Consider the following 19,546-nt stretch of genomic DNA (forward strand, 5'->3'; position numbering starts at 1 on the left):
ACGACCCAGGAGTCGAGCCTAGGCCGCACCTCTGAACCGGTCCCGGTGCCTCTCCTGGCCTATGGCTCAGAAGGTGTGTGCCGACCTCTCTCTGCACCGTCATCCAGCTCAAGGCAGGTGCTGATTAGTACCAGACGGTAATGTGGTTATGTCACCACAGTTACAAAACAAAAAGTTTCCCCACAGCTAAAGGATTCTGTCTAGTTCGGGTTCAGGGTCGAAACTAACGAGGACCTGTCCCCACCAGACGCACCCGGTCTCACCGGAGCTCACGGGAGGGCTCCGCACAGCCATCGCTGGCTGGCCATGAGCTGGCAAGGCCACAGTCTCCCTCCTGGGGGCGAGCGAGACCCGTCTGCCCGTGAACCTGAACCTGCACCTGCACGGGGGGCAGTCCTGAATTCCAGCGCTGTCCCGGAGGCACCTCCAGACTGTATTCTGTAACTGCCTGTTCCAACACAGCTTCACATAGTCCACCACGGATGCCCCACAACCCCCACGCCGTGAGGACATTCCTAACAACGCCAGGAAGCCACTGCTGCGGCGGCCGGACTCAACCGTGACTCTGTTGTCACCCTGTGACTCTTAGGGCCTTCTGAGGAATGTTTCCTGAGGCAGGTGTACCTCTCTGGCTACTGAAATTTGAGCTCTGGCCTGGATACCCACCAGGGAGGCTGAAGGGTAAGGACTCAGACTGTCCCATTTCCCACTGGAGTCTCACAAGACCTAGCACGTAGTAGCTGCTCATGAAACAGACTTTTCATAAGGTGAAGTATTCAGCTAAAAGTCAATAATGACCTTTTGGCCAACACATAGGAAAGAAAAGTGTTAACAGAACTTTGAGTTCCTTGCTCACGTTTTTTAACACTGGGCACCTGTGATCACTGTCTCTACTAGACAATAATATCAGATGGTGTTTGTTCTCAGACAAAACGATACACCTACTCAATCTCCGTTTATAAAACTAATTCATCCAAGTCCCCAGCAAACCCCAGCGCTTCCTCCTTATATCTCACGCCACTCGCGCCTCTGCTGCCTGGAAAGCACCCACATGGGTGCTGACGTCTGTATTCTCACTTCATCCTGCAGCTTCCCCGAAGGCCAGTATCCTCTATTTTTTTAAGTTTATTTATAAGTTTTGAGAGAAAGAGAGAGCGCGCGTGCACAGGTGACTGCGTGCACGCCAGTGGGGGAGGGGTAGAAAGAGAGGGAGAACGAGAATCCCAAGCAGGCTCCACATTGTCTGACATGGGGCTCGAACCCACACGCTGTGAGATCATGACCTGAGCCAAAATCAAGAGCTGGACACTTGACTGACTGAGCCACCCAGGCACCCCCTACCCCCACTTTAGAGATGAAGATTCTGAGGCTCTTATCAGTCAAGCCACTTGCCCGAAATCACAGCTAGCGATGGCACAGTCGGGAACAGAATCCGGATCTTTCTAACTGCAAAGTTGGTGCTCTCTCCACTAAGCCCACCGCTGCCTGGAAAGTTCCAGGGGTTTTGCCCCAAGAACAAAAATGGACTTTCCTTTAAGCAGCAGGCAGAAAAAAGTAAATGGGCTCAGGAAGAGTGACTTCCAGAGAAAACAAAACTCCCCCCCCCCCCCCACCTCCACAAAATTTCTAATCAGGGAAGGAGTTCCTCATGGGCCTAGACGCACAGGAAGATGCTCTGACAGCTCAAGGCGGTTTGCTCGGCCCCCTGGACAGCCTGCACTGTCCCAGCATGGTGTCACATCACCACCGTCCATTTTTCCACACGACTCAGAAGCCACGCGGCCTCTTGGGCCAAGTCCCGCAACGAGCATACACAGAGCCAAGTCACAACACGGCTAAGCACAAAAGCGAAGATCCGAGAATGGACACGGCGCTAAGACCCTGACAAACGCTGCTTTATCAGTCCTTCCTGGCAAGGTCAGCTCACCACCTGCACTGACAGCCAAGCCACCCTTGCCGCCACCTGGATCTGACCCCGAAGACAGGGCCTATCTGGGGTACGCTCATCTCCTCCTCCAGTTCCGGCCGGGAGAAGCCAGGCCTGTCAGGCACCATCGGCCTGCTCTCTGCACACGTGAGGAAGCAAGCATGGGCATTACCTCCCAGAAGCTATCGCTGGACACTTCCACTCCAACGGAGTCGTCGTAAGCGACAGACATCTCTTCGGACAGTGAGGGAGCAGCGGCCAATGCTTAGCGCAGAGGTCAACTTCAGATGCTCAAAATCCGTAGACAAACCTGTCAAAGAAAAAGCACGTCATTGTGGTTTTTAAATTTTTTTTTTTAACATTTATTTATTTTTGAGACAGAGAGAGAGAGAGCATGAACAGGGGAGGGTCAGAGAAAGAGGGAGACACAGAATCTGAAACAGGCTCCAGGCTCTGAGCTGTCAGCACAGAGCCTGACGCAGGGCTCGAACCCACGGACCACGAGATCATGACCTGAGCTGAAGTCGGACGCTTCACCGACTGAGCCACCCAGGTGCCCCTTAAATTCTTAAGGTAAGAAGCAAGTCACGGCCATCACACGACTTCCGTATCCATTACTGCCTTAGTACAGAGCAGTCTCAAACGTTCCCTTTAGGTGAGAGAAAATCAATAAACACATATAACACACATGTGTTATATGCCCGTGCGCATGTGTATTTCGTATTAACAAGTGAACCTTCTCAACATCTTACTGAAGAGCTCAAAGAGCTTTCTGGAGAACAGTTCGTGTTCTCAGACCAACAGATTGATAACCTTACTAAACACAAGCTTCCTCGTCGCTTGGAGAAAGAGAGCACGTGTGCGAGAACAGCGAAAACAGGCAGGATTCCTGCATCTCTGGACTCGCCCTGCCCCAGCCTGTCCCACCCACCGGGCAGGACTAGGCCCTGCGGTCAGACACGAATGGAAGTCATCCACCTTGGCCACCTGACTCCACCCCCAGGCTCCCCCGTGTTTCACTTGTGTTGGGCAGTGTGTCCCCAGCCACTGTGTTGGGCAATGTCACCTCAGCCACTGAGGCCCCAAATCAGACCAGTTTATTCTGATACCATCAGTGTGAAGGTCAGCTAGAGTAAAGACAAACAGGCGAAAGTGACCACTTCTGGGTCATGAGGCGGTGTTCTAAACCCAGGCAAGGGTAAAGGCGTGACTAACCCCCTGCTAGAGGGAGGTGCCACGATGTTCACGAGCACAGACCACAGCGATGCATGACCCGTCCACGGCCACGTGAGACTCGCTGGCTTCTTGGTGAAAAGTTGACTCCACCCTCCTTCCCATCACCCTGTGTCTAGATCACACAGCCAGAGTTCTGGAACTTCCCCTCATGACCAGAGTCAGGAGTCCAAAGCTTCAGGTTCGCTCGGGGAGGGACCAGGCAGGATGGGGTGGATGCAGGGTGACCCACACTGCTACGCCTCCAAGGTACAAGACTTTGTTCTGGACCCTTTTCCATATGCTACCACATTTAATTCTTACAAACCCCGAAGCAACAATCCAGAAGCGTGGTAAGGAACAGGAACACGGGCTCTAGAGTCAGGCTACCTGGGCTCTAATCCCAGACCTGTTACTCACTAGCTGGCCAGTAGTTGGCAAGTTACCCAACCTCTCTGTGCCTCAACAGCCTTATCTGATTATGGGACGTACATCACAGAATTACAGTGAGGGTGAAATGAGGCCAGACACACAGAGGCAAACAGTACGTGGTCTATGGTGAGCGCTATGGACACAGTAAATTACAATGTAGCGTCATTAGATAGTAATAATTACCACTATCATTACTTTTGTCTCCACTTTACAGTTGAGAGAACTGATGCTCAGGGAGGGGAGGTTAAGTAACTTGTCTACAGTCACCCAAGTCATGAATGGCGGAGACAAACATTTGACAAGTTTGCTACGGTAATGTTCTCTCCATCACACCAAGATGTTTTCCAAGAACAATCTGAAGTTTAAATAAATCTGGTGTCCTATAACCTAAGATCTAGTGGCTATTAAAAAGGCTTCATGAGGGGCGCCAGGGTGGCTCAGTCGGTTAAGCATCCAACTTCAGCTCGGGTCATGATCTCGCAGTCCGTGAGTTCGAGCCCCGCGTCGGGCTCTGTGCTGACAGCCTGGAGCCTGTTTCAGATTCTGTGTCTCCCTCTCTCTCTGCCCCTCCCCCGTTCATGCTGTCTCTCCCTGTCTCAAAAATAAACATTAAAAAAAATATATATATTAAAAAAAAAAAAGGCTTCATGTGATGGATGTCACAGCTTCTGAAGATGAACACAGCACTTGTACAGCCAATAAATTCAAAGAGCGGATGATGGTACTTCAAAGCCAAGTGCTCCAAGTTCACACACGCTATAACCAGGCGGTTGCCCAGGCACCACGTGCACACACTTCCTGACAGCGTGCCGGCTGGACCTCGCTCCAACATCACAGGGCAGCATGTCATTTTAACTCCAGGGTATCAGAAAGGCCGACCGTCTTCTCTGGCTGGGCCCTGGTGCCACGTCCCACAGCACCCCCATCTATGCAATCGTGTGCTCTTGGCCCGGGCCCTCCTGGGAGCACGCCGGCCCATGTTTGCAGTGGCAGAAAGTCTTCTACCCAGGCCAGCCGTCTCTGCTCTAGGCTCCTCAGGAAATATCTGAGCTTTGGGCTCAGGCAAGTCTCAAAGTGGTCCAATCCGGCCGCTGGCTAGGCTGCCTGGCCAGCTCCGGGAACAGCTGCAGGGAGGAGCTGCAGGGATCTGGACGGAGAAGCAACTCGATACCTGAAGAGCTCAGCCGGAGGGACTCAGACTCGGCTGGGGTTCAGCCATGGTGTAGACGTAAACGGACGGTCAGTCCTGCCTGAGATTTATTAAGAGCCTATTAAGTGCTGGGAGCCAAGAAGAGGTTGCCACTGGGCTCACAGCACAAAAAGACACACTTGACTTCTAGGGGCCAGAACCTGAATCGCCAAGTAAGAAAACCAGGTCAAGGGCTTCAGAGAGGAGGCATGCTCTGAGCTGACCAGCAGGAACAAGGCGAGTCCAGCTTTCCTCGCCCGAGCCCCACACCGGCAACGTGGTGATGCTCCCTCACTCCAGGGTCCTGAGCCCACCCTGGCACTGCACTAGCCCACTGCGACAGTCCCCAGGTGACAGCAGTCCCGGCACCAAGCTGACCCCTGGCCTCAAGGACAGAGCTTTCGACATTTCACGATGAAGTATGACGTCTACTATGCGATATTTTAAAATATCATTTTTTAGGTTAGAAAGTTCCTTTCTACCGTCATTCTTCTAAGAGCTGTGATCACAAATGGATGTTTACGTTAAGACTGGCTTTATTTTTCCTTAAGTGTTTGGCAGAATTTGTCAGTGAAGTCTCCTGGGCCTGAAGTTTTCTTTAAGCACTTTTCATCATACATTCTAGTTAAAAGGCAGAAGACTATTCATATATTTTCTATTTCTTTGTATGTTGATTTTGTAAAGTTGTGGTTCTATAGGGAATCCAGGCGATTTTTTTTTCAAATTTATTGGCATAAAATTGTTCATATTATTCCTCCTATGATCACTTTAAAGACTGAGGGAACCGTAGTAGCATCCCTCTTTTCATTGTTGACATTAGGTTTTTGTGCCTTTTCTCTTGATCAGTCTCATCAGAGATTTATCAATTTTCATTTTTATTTTTCAATAAATCAACTTTTAGCTTGCTTTCTTTCAGCTGTCTACTGAATATCTGTCTTCATTTTCCTTGATCTCTTCCCTTTATTAATTTCCTTCCTTCTACCATCTGTGGCTTCAAGTTGTTCTTTTTCGGACTCTGGATATGGAAGTGCGGCTTATAAGTTTTCTTTCCTCTCTTCTCACATACGCATTTAAAACTATGTATTTCTCTCCAAGTATAATTTTAGCTATTCCACAATCTCATTTATTTTTTAGAATAGTCCCATGAGGCAGGTATCTTTATTCCCTTTTCACAGATGAGAAACTGAAGGTCAAGTAAATTGTTTAAGGTGATAAATGGTGAAAAATGGTGAGATTATGACTCAAGGCGAGGTTCTGCGGTTCTAAAATGCAAAGTTCTTCCTTTTACAGTATGTTACATATAATTAGCTGTTTGTGGGTATTATACTATGAAAATACCAAGAGAGTAGGAGTGCTTTCCTCCATGGTGTATAAGAAAAGCTAGAAAGGGACTGGCAGGCAGCTGGGCTCTGCTCCAGTGTGCTAGAGAAGGGCTTCCTATCTATAAGCGGAGAAGGTGGTCAAGATGGCTCAAGGGAGACCAGGGAAATCTCATTTCCCCGGAAATCCGTGACTGGTGATTTTACAAAACAGATTTTGCAAAAACAGAATCAGCTCCCAGCCTTCAGGGCTCACATAAGAAATGTTCTCCTGACCAAGAGAGAGATTCGTTTTTTTACCACCAGAATGTGACCGGTGCCACGACTCAACAAGGCACAACGATCAGCCACTCTTCCTGGCCCAAATGACCTCCTGAGTCACACCAGCCATACCCAGGCCCAGAGATGGTCTGGAAGGGACTGGAAGAAAGGCGCCCAGAAAGTATCACGTGGCCCAGTGACGCCATGGTCATGTGTCAATTTAAAATTGGAAAGAGGGGAAGACCTGCCATTATCAGCTATTCTTGTTGAGCCTCATTCATTCATTCATTCATTCGTTCATTCAACAAAGATCTAAGTTTCAAGAACTGAGCTTATTGGGGCGCCTGGGTGGCTCAGTCGGTTGGGCGGCCGACTTCAGCTCAGGTCATGATCTCGCAGTCTGTGAGTTCGAGCCCCGCATTGGGCTCTGTGCTGACAGCTCAGAGCCTGGAGCCTGTTTCAGATTCTGTGTCTCCCTCTCGCTGACCCTCCCCTGTTCATGCTCTGTCTCTCTCTGTCTCAAAAATAAATAAAACGTTAAAAAAAAAAAAAGAACTGAGCTTATTAGTGCCGGGAATGCAAACGACCCATGAGCTAGACCTTGGTTTCTTTTAAATGAAACTGAAAACAACTAAACTGGACTAGAACAATGGGAAAATTAGGGAAGATCCAAATGTGAAATCTGTCAAATGCAAACAGAAGAAATATTCTTTGCCTTTACAGAGCTGTAAATAAAGTGAAATTGGTAATGAATGCTTGATGGCAATCAAAATAAAGTCTCATAATGTCTGTTCTACAAATTTACATGAGACAAGAAAAAGCGATAATACCCGATGTTAAGGGGTCTCAGTGTACCCATCGGTTTGGGTATCCTTTTTTATTTTTATTTTTTTAACTGTATTTGCAGCTTCGGAAAACAAAAAGAACCCACGTTTCCGCAGAGAACTCAGAGAAGAGTCCGGCAGAGAAAGGAAAGGCAGGAAGAAGGATTAGCCACAGCTCCAGCGCTCACAGACAGCACAGGGCCTGCTCTTCCCAGTGTGTTTCCCAGCATTACTTCGTTGTGGGGGTGGACACGTGTGTGAGCGCCTAGAGCTGCAGACAAGCAACTCTAAGGTAAGAGGAGAGGCCCCAGGACACAGCCCGTGCTCTAAGGAAAATGAGATTCCTGAACAAAAACCCCTAATGTCCAGCCCAACACCGGTGCTCCCTTCCAGTGTGGACGCTCACTTGAGCACGCACCCTCCTGAGTGGGAACCAGTTGCAGACCAGGCCACGCCCAGGGAAACCAAGGCCACCGACGAAGGAACCAGAAGAACTGGCTAATGCTACCACACAGGTGTTCAATAACTATCTAAGGACTGAATGATACCCCCAAAGTAGGCTCTCTCGGCCGAGGTTGGCCACGCTTGTGTCAAATCAAAAGGCGAGGACTCAACCCGGCCCCTGTGACTCCATGCGGCCCGACCGCAGCAGGACACCGGTCGTCCAGCCAGAGTCGTCCCCAGCTCTGGAGACCCTGTGTGGATGGGAGGCCGCTCCCTCAGAAAGGGCGCCTGAGTCTCAGGGCTGTCGCGATAGCCTAATCAAGGCTATCAAGGCTAGTCTAATACTGACACCCAAAGCATCCCCAGTGGTCCTCGGCCTGTCAGGGGATATCGCTCAGATTTTTTGTTCACATGCAAACGTCCCTAGCCGTAAAAATGAATCTGGTTTTAGCATGCCCGGGCTGAAGAAACATGTAAGTCGGGGCAACTGAGGCCTCTGAGGACAACGAGAGAACCGCAAGCCTGTTCCTCCAAAAGGAGATGGGTCAGGCGAATTTCCTGGTTCTGCCTCCTTCCTTCTTTCAGGGTCCTGAGCCAACCTAAGCCACGACTAAGCTTGAGGATGTGCTACGGAACACACTGACCTCTGAGGCCAAAGGGTACCGAATACCTCCCGAGTATGTTTACTGATGCCAAAAGCATATAGTGTGTATTTATTTATTAATTGGGTGCTTCTCAAGGGGAAGGGGAAGGTCCCGGGGAGGCAGAGAGTATCTCAGCTCCGACCCTGTGGACTCAAGTCGTCATCCCCTGTGAGAGCCCCATCTGTCCTCCAAGGCGGGGACACCACTGGCACCCTGACCTCCCGAGGTGTGAGGAGGCTCAGGGGAGGTAACAGATGCGGGAGAACTCTGGAAAAGCACAAGGTGACAGACAAATGACTCAGTGCCGCTCTTTCCGAGGGCGGGACGGAAGCGAGCGTGTCTTCGGTATATGCCACCCTGTCCAGCACCCAGCAGGAGACTGATCACTTCTTCCTGAAGCAACTGAACCGTGATTCTCCGCCGTAAGCTCTGAACAAACGCTACACGCGCCCCCGGCCCAGTCTACCCCCTGGGGTACGCTATGTGCCGAAGTCACCACAACAGGCTTTCACGGTCCAGCCCAGTGACAGGAAAATGCCAACTGAATGCCAAACAACGGATTCCGAAACAAACCTCTGGGACGAGGTAGTGTATGCTCAGTTATTCTTGACTCCTTCCCATCACAATGGGAAAGACAAAGAGACAATATGTTCCCCGTGTATTTCTTCGAACCGTCTTTCTTTCCCCCAAACCACAACAAAGCAGCTGGTTCAAAAGAGGCACAAACATGTCTCCCTCCCTCCCCACAAGGGCCCACGGAGCAGGCACGAAGATACGCGTTAACACCCGTAACCCCGCAACGTCACAGCAGCAGGCTAGAGGACATGCTAGAAACTAGCAGACAGGTCTGGGCCAGAAGAAAACCAGCCCAAACGCCAGGGTGGGAATGAGCCTTCCCAGGGTAGGAGTGCCAAGCCCAGGGCCGAGAAATGCCAAGGGAGGGGGGCCCTGAGGGGCAATCACAGGAATTTTTAAAACTGCATTTGTGACCAGCAAGCCTAGACTCCCTTCAGGGAGGCCTGCCTGGGAACCCAGAACAGGTTCCTACACATCCTGTTCTTTTTTCATAAACATGAACTGATAACCAAGGGAAGGACCAATGGCGGAAGAGCCACGAAATAAACAATAATGAAATAAAAACCCAAACCATGAAAAGACCAAGATCAACAGGACAACTTTCATTTGGAGCTGATCTCTAGGGAAAACACAGATACTTCAGGGAACGAGACAGAAACTCTAAGGAACTCTGATAAGACTTCTCCAAGAAAGTCAAGGCTTGCTGTAAACAGGAACAGGCTGCTATGAAAAAGGAGCAATCAAGAAATAAGATTTGTTTTCTTGATTTTTAGGAACCTTATTACCAAAATTAACATTTTGATGGATAGTCTGTATAACAGAATGACGAGACTATGGCTGAAGCTAGTGACTTTGTGGATGATAAGACCACAGGCATTTCCTATTACATAAAACAGGGGGAGAGAGAGACGTAAGCAGGAGGCTGGTTAAGGGACAGGAGGTCCTACAGGCTGGGAGGGGCCAGGAGTCCCAGCACGTTGCTCACTTACCCCTCACGTCTAGCACCCCCAGTGTTGCACGTCAAAGGTGCTCAGCAAAGACCTGAGTACGAGAGGAACAGGTTTACAGCCTTCCCCTCCTCTCTTTCCAAGGCCCCTGGGAGGAAGGTGGCTCTGTGGCAGTGACCTGTGGGTCGTCAGTGCAGTCCGAGGCAGGATCCCCTTGGAGACCCTAAGATTCCAGCTGCTCAAGAGGCAGGGACAGTGTGCTTCTGTCTGAGACCTTGTCTGTCCCGCAAAGCTATATCAGCAGCGAGCTCATGACTCAAAAGCAAGGAAGTCCTTGTAAAAGGTTTTACAGTGTAAAAATGTACAAGGGTAAAGTGTAAAGGTGTACAGATCATCACCCCCTCTCCTCCCCACCCTCCTGAAATGCATATCCGTGGCCCTCCTCACGTGTCCTGGGCACACAGTAGGCCCTCGATAGGCCCTCAATAGATATTAGCTGAGTGCACATGCTAAGAAACACTTGACGAAGATCTGAGAATCCGGAACCCAGGAACGACTGAGGCAGGGGGAATGCTTCCAGATCTCTGGCTTCCAGAGACTTCTGCCACTGACATTTGTAAACTCTGGTGAGTCAGAGCCACTCCTAAGACGGTAGGCGGTCTCAGAGGTTAATGGAGGTGGCCGAGGGTGCCCTTGGCCCAGGCTGGGAAATGGCATAACCTTCTTCTCCTCTGGGCCTGATAACAGGTATCAGGTAAACAAAAAATACAAATTACAGAAGTACATCTAGCTCGCTCGAAATGCCTTAATCTGCTCTAAAAAGGAAAAAGAGAACGGGTCATTAGGCCAAAAAGCTATTACTATAAAGCAAGCACAGTCAGAGTGAAGGCACCATGTTTCATCTCCCCTGAGAGTCGGCCTGGCGGGGACGGGGAAGAAAGCCCCCTGCAGTCCTCTGTAACCCGGAAGGAAGGTGTCGCCGCCGCTGCCTCCCACCCCACACTGGCCTGCCCCGTGCTGCCCTGCAGGCCTCTCAGCAACAGCACACGCCAGACCTAGGTCGGTTTCTTCGTCATCCACGGTGGGAAATTCTTCGCTCACTGCTAAGTGACCACAATTTCTCCTAAGCCACTATCTGGCCTGGAGTGAGGGGAGATTCATTCCCTGAGGCGCAGATTCACCCATTCAGGCCACGAGCTGATGTGTGCATACGTACCGTGTGTCAGGCACAGTGGCTAGGTCCCCAGGATGCAGCGGTGAATGAGACGGACACAGTCCCAGCCCCTGGAGCCGACACCCTAACAGGACACCCTGGCACGCAGTGAAGTACAAACGGCCGTACTGTGAGGGCACGCGGGCACGCGATGGACAGGAGAGAGGCTTTTCTAGAAGAGCGAGGGCAGCAGCAAAGGCCCCACGAGTGCTGGGCCTGTTCCAGCACCCAGCACGGTGGGAGCCCACGTGTATGCCCGAGGCAGCACTGAGGTCGGCGGGGATGGCCTGGCACCACTGGTGAGCTGCATGGAACGCAGATCCCTCCGTCTGAGCGACTGGTTCAGACTTCGAGCCTCAACTGCCTCTAAGACGCGCTCTCGGAGAGCAAGCGATGTGAATGCCCGGTCATCTCAGATCTGTCCTCGTGTGTTGTTACATGCCTCTCAACGCATGGTGTATTTCACAAAAGAGGAACATCTGGCCTTTTACCCAACTATCTCCTCTAAAGCTTTATCCTACAGATAAATTCACCCAAGAGGCAAACGCAGGTATTCACTACGGTGTTATTTTTAATAGCAACAGAAAGAAAGAAAGAAAAAAAACAAACCCTGAAAACCCCTGACTGTCCGTCAAGAATCAAAGATGTTCTGGGCTGATGGCTCAGAGCCTGGAGCCTGCTTCCGATTCTGTGTCTCCTTCTCTCTCTGCCCCTCCCCCCTTCATGCTCTGTCTCTCTCTGCTCAAAAATAAATAAATGTTAAAAAAAAAAAAAAAAAAAAAAGAATCAAAGATGTCAGTACAGGGGCGCCTGGGTGGCTCAGTCGGTTGAGCGTCCCACTTTGGCTCAGGTCATGATCTCGGGGTTCATGAGTTCGAGCCCCACATCAGGCTCACTGATGTCAGCACAGAGCCCCCCTTTGGCCTCTCTGTCTCTCTCTCTCTCTGCCCCTCCCCAGCTCATATTCTCTCTGTCTCTCTCTCTCTGTCTGTCTCTCTCTCTCTCTCTCTCACACACACACACACACACACACACACACACACGAGTAAACATTAAAAAAAAAAAAAAAGATGCCAGTAGAACGGAGGAGAAGGAGGGAGGGGACAGAGTGTACAGACATGAAAGATACCCCACACACCAATCGGAACAGTGGGCGTCGCATGGCAGACAGAGTCCGAGCCCACTGGTATTACGAAACAATCAGGCGCCCGCCAAAGTGCACCCACGCACACAGAGTCCCAGTGAGCTCTCTGACTTCTCTAGGGGGTGCCTTGGGGCCGGGAAGGGACTTTGCGGTTCTCCCCCCAACCTTCTAAGCGATTTGAAAATTCTGACTATGGGCAGGTAACACTCTTAGAATAGAAAAACTAGTTAATAAAAACACGCCCTTTTGTTTCATTAACAGCCTGTGTCGGAACGAAGGCCAGTCCCCTCTCTGTACCGCGCGGCTGCCCCGCACCTTCGAGAGAAAGGAGGTCCACGTGCACCCCGAGGACTGACCGTCCCTCCTCACCCACCCCAGCCCTGCCCACCGGGTGTCCAAGTCCACCACCACCTCTCCCTGCAACGACGGAGGGCATCTCCTGAAGGGTACCCCGGGGAGCCCTGTTCCTCCAGCCTATTCTCAACGCAGTGTGACCCTCTCTCAGCTCAAGTCACACCCCATCGCCGCCCTCACGCAGGGTAAAGGCCCAAAGCACCCATGCAGAGTGCAGCCGCCCTGCTCACTGCCCACCGCGTCACCTCCCCGAGCCCTGCACCGCCCCGCACACCCACTCCCTGCGACCAGCTTCCCCCGGGGAGCCCACAGCGGGAGGTTGGCGTCCTCGGGCCCCCGGGCAGGTCTTCTCTGACCCGTGTGGTCCCCCCGCAGCCTCTCACACTCCCAGACCCCGTCTCCACCTTATCCTTCTCCCCCAAGCGCTTATTTCCTTCCAAGGAGATGTATCATTTACTCGATCCTTCTGTTTGCTGTCTACTCTCCGTCTCCCCCTCTGGAATGTGAGCTGCCGCAGGGCAGGGATTTTTGTTTTGTTCACTGCGGTAAACCCCAGCACCCGAGGTCCCACACACCGCAGTCGCTCCGTAAAGGCTTGCTGGACGAATTCAGGATGAGAAAGGCTGAACTAAACAGTCTCAGTAATTTTGACTTCCCCAGACTGAAGATCCACAGGTGGAAAATACTCGGAGCCCGACTGCGAAGATGTTTTAACTCTAGTGGTTAGAATTCTTTTATTACCAATACTGCATACGTTAAGCCGGTCCCCCTCCCCACCCAGGCCACACAGGAGGCCCTTCTGCCACTCAGCCCCCTGGGCCGGACCACCCCTGGGGCCCACAGGTTCCCGGTCCTCTCGGCCTCCGGCCTCGGCTCGGGCCATTCCGTGTGTCCAGGCAGCCCCCTGTGAGAAAGGACAGGCTCGCTAGCCGCCTCCCATGAGGCGGGCGCTCGGGGAGCAAGGCCTGAGCTAATACCCTGCTTTGCACCATTAACAAAGCAGGAACGCTTTTTTTTTTTTTTTTTTTTTTTTAATAGCTTAAATATCTGGCACAGCCTATTCTGTTTCCGGTGATTTCATCTGGAAAAATGAACAGTCCTCAAAGGAAGAGATAGAGATCAGCAAATAAAGTGACTTGTATCTCCGGAACACCGTGTAGAGGGTTCACTTCAACAACGGAAGGCCGCCTGTGCGCGGCAGGATGCTTGGTTTTAAAGGCTGCCCCCGCGGGGGAAGGACCCGGGGGCCGGTGGCACGGCAAGCCACAGGTCCGGGCAGGGAGGGCAGGGTTCTCCACGAGCACCCGCCAGGGTGGGCCGTGTGGGCTGAACACACTGAAAGGGGCTGCGGGATTAAGACCCGGCATCTGTGCACAGCCAGCTTGGGGGGCCGTGGAAGCCGTCCCCGGAACTAGCAGAGGGTCCGAGCACTTCGGCGGAGGACTAACCGGGGTGCTGGGGACAGGAAGAGGGGGGACTCCGGAACTCCGTGAGGACACGCAGCTGCCTCGCCCCGAGCAGACGCAGCCCAGCCTCCCGAACGCCCCAGTTCGGGAGACAGAAAAAGCAGGGGAAGGGCTCATCTTGTCCTGTTTTAGTCGACGCCACGGAGCAGCCCTTTTCCTCCCACAGAGAAGGCCGTGTCGGGGAAGCAAGGAGGAAACCAGGGAGGCTCTCCCGCAATGTCAAGTGCGGCCCCCACGGCGGCCAGGGCCCCTCCCCAGCTGCGCTCGGCCAGCGCCGAGTCGGGCCCACTGTCCCCCGGCTTGCCTGGCGCAGGGCCTGGCCCACCCGCCCTGGCTCTCACTACTCGGGCTCTTCTTCCCTGGCCACCGCCGTCTGTCTTGGCACAGTTGTGGCCAACGAGCCAGCCGTGGTCTGCCTTCCTCAACGCGAGCACGGCAAGCATTTCCCCGGCTGTCCGGCCATCTTCCTGTCCGTCCTAAGGGCCGTGCAAAGTCACGCTGTGGTCCCACGCTACGGCCCAGGCCTCGCGGCCTGACCAGGGGTTGGGTCCTTCCAGTCAGAGCCAAGACCGGGGAGCTCCCCAGGTGTGTCCTGCCGCTTCATCAGGCTCATGCGCCCTAACGACACTTGGCGGACCTCTGGGCTACAGTTGAAAAAGCAGGATTTCAATTTGACCTCCTCCAGATCACACCCGCCAAGAAGGGATGGGAACAGACCCTGAGAAGCACAGGAGAAAAGATGAAAGGCCCCAAGACACATCTTGGCAGAAAAATGCTGCTGTCTGGCGGTGGGTGGAGGGAGGGGCCTGTTCTACCTGGTGAATCAGAGTATCTTAGAAGGCATTCACGTGAATGTCGCACGATGTTGCACACAAGTAAGAAATGGGCAGAAAAGGGAAAACTGGAGAGGGAACTCCCATGGAAAGGAGGCTTCAGCCGTGGGGGACACAGTGAGCCACTGGCTTCTCGTGTCTTGCTTGGTAAATACAGAAGTCAGATCGGTGGGGGGCTCTTGTTTCTTTTTAAGAAATCTCAAGGAAATGAACATTTATAAAATCTTACATATGAGATGCCTCTGACGTATAAACATGCAGAGAGTTCAGGACTCCATTCAAACCGACGTGGACACCAGTTACCCACACATGGATATCCCGGTGGGCCAGTGTCCAGCCGGTGGGCCAGTGTGAATCTCTCAATGCAGTTCCCCTCGAGAGGCAAGAATGAAGGCATTGGTGGTGGTGGTCAATCAGTGTGGTTCACGGTTAATCAGTGTGGGTACAGCCCGCCAGGAATGCCAATTTAAAACATACATGCACGCATGCGCACACACACACGTATTCACATACCCCAAATAAACCAGCCCAACAAAACTACGTTGAACCCATCTTAATTGTGGATGATTTAGAAGCCGTTTTATACTCTGAGGGCTCTCAGGGCCAGTGTTAGCAAGACTCAGCCCAAGTTTGCCACTGAACAGCCACGACCCAGGGCAACGGCCCTGCGTCTCACCACCTTCATATGAAGGTAGAATGTCTCACAAGAACCTCCTACTGGCAAGAGACTGTGGGAGAACTTGAGTGAATTAAAGCCAAGTCATTGTAAGAATATGTCCTTGCAGGGACCTTCACGGCTGCAAAGTGCCTTCCCACTTTATCAGATCTGAGCCTCACAGCCACCCTGTGAGGACATTCTCACCCAGACCCCAGAGTCCCGCTTGAACTCATTCGCAGGGGCTCATGGCAAAACTCGCCTTGGTCAGCACAGAGCCCATGCTTCCTGAGCATGTCCGCATCACAGAAATTACTAAACAGTGTTCCCAGGGACACAGGATGTCACGGTTCTGCACGTATGAATCTGAAGTTTAGAGGGACAGTCGATAGCAATTAACATGTGCCTTTTACAAAACGAGTAAAAAGAGGCACGACCGTCAGGTACATCATGACAGGCACTCTGACTCTATGTCCCAGGGCTTCTCGAGAAGACCCCCCACCCCCCATCACTGGCTGCTGGGAGGTCAGGCACAGTGACAATTCTGGGGCGGGGGGCGGAGTCAGAAGATTGGGGAGCGTTAGGTGGGAGCAGCGTGCCTGCCAGGGCTTAATCCTGCTTCCAAACTCTGAGCAGAAGAAAGAGCATCCCTGAACCCCGCAAGTGATAACTCAAGGTTTTCTTTCTTTTAAAAAAAAAATTCTTTTTAACATTTATTTATTTTTGAGGGACAGGACATGAGTGTGGGAGGGGCAGGCAGGCAGATACACACACACACACACATACACACACACACAAGGAATCCAAAGGAGGCTCCAGGCTCTGAGCTGTCAGCACAGAGCCCAACGCAGGGCTTGAACCCAAGAACTGGGAGATCGTGACCTGGGCCTAAGTCGGATGCTCAACCGACTGAGCCACCGAAGCGCCCCGGTTTTCTTTCAAGGTTAGTTTGCCCGCCTTTTAGAATGGATCTCACAAAGGTCACGTGGCTGGGAACATCTTGCCAATCTTGTGACCTGCTCTCTAGCGGATGACCTACTCCCGACCGACCGGGACAGCGCAGGGGGGTTACCCACCTTCTGGGCCTCGGAGCCACTCCCACCCAACCCCCCCAAGGCCCAGGAAAGCCCAGCCCTTTTGGGCCCTAAGACCTCCTTCCACATCATTCTTCAAGGTCAAGATCAAATGTCACCTCCCCCACGAAGCCTTCCTTTATTCCCAGTTAATATTAAGCTTTGTTGCCTGGCCTGCCCTGAGTAGCACGTTCCTCTCCTACAGGACTCACTCTATCCACATCTATCATCTATAGATCTATCTGTCTCCATCAAGAGACAAAGGGTCCTTGAGGGCAGAGACCACATGGTGTCTATTTTTGTATCCCAATCATAGCACAAAGTCAGTTGTACTGAATACAAAAGTCCTACTTATCCCATCTTGACCATGACATGACTTAGGCCCTGAGCTGTGCTCGATACAACAAGAGACAGGAAGTCGGAGCCTCTGACTCTGGGCCTGCCCAGCCCCTGGGATCCCACCCCTGAGCATTAGGCGTGAAAGAAATAAACCTCTCTCTTCTGCTCCCAGTCCAATCCTGACCCAAGAAGCACATGGATGCGCACATTTATACACACTAAATAAAGGGACACACGATTTTGCAAGTGATCTTTCTTACTTTTAAATTCATCGAGGGGTGTGTGGGTGGCTCAGTTGGTTGAGCATCCGACTCTTGGTTTTGGCTCAGGTCGTGATCTCATGGTTTGTGGGATCGAGCTCTGTGTTAGGCTCAGCGCTGACAGCACAGAGCCTGCTTGGGATGCTCTCTCCCCCTCTCTCTCCACCCCTCCCCTGCTCAGGCTCTCCCCTCTCTCTCAAAATAAATAAATAAACACTTTTTTTTTTTTTTTTTTAAGGGACACCTGGGTAGCTCAGTCTGACTTCAGCTCAGGTCACAATCTCATGGTTTGTGAGCTCGAGCCCCACATGGGGCTGGCTGCTGTCCGCACAGAGCTTCCCTTGGGATCCTCTGTATCCCTCTCTCTCTCTGCCCTTCCCCCGTTTGCTCTCTCAAAAGTAAATATTTAAAGAAAATAAAAATTACAAAATGTAAGTTTCTGACAATTCAAATTCAAAAGTATAAGAATACTTTATTTCTTACTGATAGTCCTAATCTCAGAGACAGATGACAAATGTACTATAATACAATGGCTTCTAATGAGAAGTCAGATTATCTTGAAGACTTTAACTTGAACTAATATTCAAGTTCCTGGTATATTATTCTCTTTGCAAGTTAAATGTATTTACATGTACTTCCTTGATTGAAAGCATGAAAATATTAAACAAATGAAGTTCATAAATTTAGAAACATCACTACTGAGGCCACAGCAGTTGCAGCAAAGACCTCCTAGACGCACTTGGGCAAAAGCAGATGATGAGGGGTCGTCTCAGTTACTGTTGACGAGAGGGGTACACAACACACGAGCTAATTTCATAACTTACTGGATGTAACAGCAAGTCCGACAAGGGACGCGGTGGGCAGGAGGGAAAAGCTGAGTAGGACAAATCAAGGGAAGCTGTCAAACCTAGGAGAGCCAGGAGAAAAGGCCAGGACAACAGGGCTAGAAGCTGACCATAGTTCCAGCAATCCTGTTCTCACAAGGGTCTCACCGGGCCAGGGCCCCACAGTCCCACAGCCCCCAGATGCACCAGTGTGGGTGGAACTCTTCCCTGGACAGTCTCTCATTTCCCCCTCCCTTACCTGACATTTACTAAGCCCTGATCTGGTGGCAGACACCATGATAAGAGCAATGCGGGGGGGGGTGGGGGGGGGGCTCACAGCGCCCTCAGAGTTGAGCGGGGCTCAGTTCTTGTTCCCACCAGACATCAGAATTCACAAGAACAGCCATATTTGCTGAGTGCTTCCTAGGTGCGAGGCCCCATTCATTCTCAGAACAGCCCTAGGAGGCGGCTACCACCATCATCCCCATTTTACAGATAAGGAAATGAGGTACATTTAAATAACTTGACTAAGGCCACACAGCTGGCAGGTGGCGAAGCTGGGACTCAAACCCGGGGCTAGGCGCCCCAGAGCCTGCCCCTCAGCTGGCAGGCCACACGGTCTCCGGGATGAGGCACGGCGAAGAAGATTCCTTGCAAGGAGAGGCAGAGGTGAGTGATGTGAGCGAAACTCTGACGAAAAGAAAGCTGGGGGGCCTCCCGGGGACAGCACTCCAGCCGGGACTCCAGTAAGGGGACAACGCACGCAGACGCTCACTCATTCGGCATTCACTGAGCACCGTGGAGGGGTCCTGTCCTAGAAGCACGTCTGCTCAAACGGCTTAGGGCAGTGAGGGACACAGACGCGTACCCTGTGCCTGCCTCGCTCAAAGCTGTACCCCAGAGCTGGGCACGGGGCCCAGCATAAACGGGACAGTCATATGTGAGGCAGAGTGAGTACCCATGCCCCAGGCCTGCTGCGCACCAACTAGATAACCGTGGGCACATCCCTTAACCTCTCTGAGCCTCAGTTTCCTCGTCCAGAGAGTAAAACGGACGCTACTACTCCTTGGCATTGTTGGCGGATGAAACACCCAGTGACGGGCCAAGTACCTGCTCTCCGCCAGGATGCTGAGGCCCGGAACGGCGGTGCTTTCAGCGCAGCAGCCTCCCAGGGGACAACAAGCTGAATCCGAGGAGCCAGTGGGAATTAGGCAGGTGCACAGGGGTAAGGGCAAGGTGCCCCAGACAGGAGAATCCTTAGGGAAGGGTGGCGGTGGGCTGATGGGGGCAAGAAGGGAGCACGGGCCAGCCGGCGTCAACGAGAGCATTCGGCGTGACCCGATGCCCACCTTGAAACAGAAACAGTGAGGAAGGAAGGAGGAAATGGGGTCACATTTCTACATAAAAATCCCCATGTGGTTTAAACTTGAGGAGTTTCTCATAACTTGTAATCTTCCAGCCGCTGGCTGGGCTGAAAGCAATGTTATATGTTATTAATAGTTACATTTTTAAATTGGCAGGCCTATGCAGACATCATTTTGTTATTACTATTGTTAACAACCAGGGTGTTATTTACTTACATAATACCTCTCTGCACAAAGAGCCCAGGG

The 19,546-nt window shown here is 51.8% G+C and overlaps 1 protein-coding gene across 4 annotated transcripts in view; it reads right to left on the reverse strand.

The window, feature by feature from the left end:
• The window catches only part of PACSIN2 (protein kinase C and casein kinase substrate in neurons 2), a 135,534-nt gene that overhangs the window by 37,480 nt on the left and 78,508 nt on the right, over nucleotides 1-19,546 (reverse strand). For all 4 annotated transcript variants that reach the window (XM_045465623.1, XM_045465621.1, XM_045465624.1 and 1 more), the window contains exon 2: nucleotides 2,100-2,237. In XM_045465623.1, the coding sequence (XP_045321579.1) occupies nucleotides 2,100-2,159 (60 nt within the window). In that variant the 5' untranslated portion in view covers nucleotides 2,160-2,237. The remainder of the gene's footprint in view (nucleotides 1-2,099; nucleotides 2,238-19,546) is intronic.

The sequence above is a fragment of the Leopardus geoffroyi genome, chromosome B4, assembly GCF_018350155.1.
Source record: "Leopardus geoffroyi isolate Oge1 chromosome B4, O.geoffroyi_Oge1_pat1.0, whole genome shotgun sequence".
NCBI lineage: Eukaryota > Metazoa > Chordata > Mammalia > Carnivora > Felidae > Leopardus > Leopardus geoffroyi.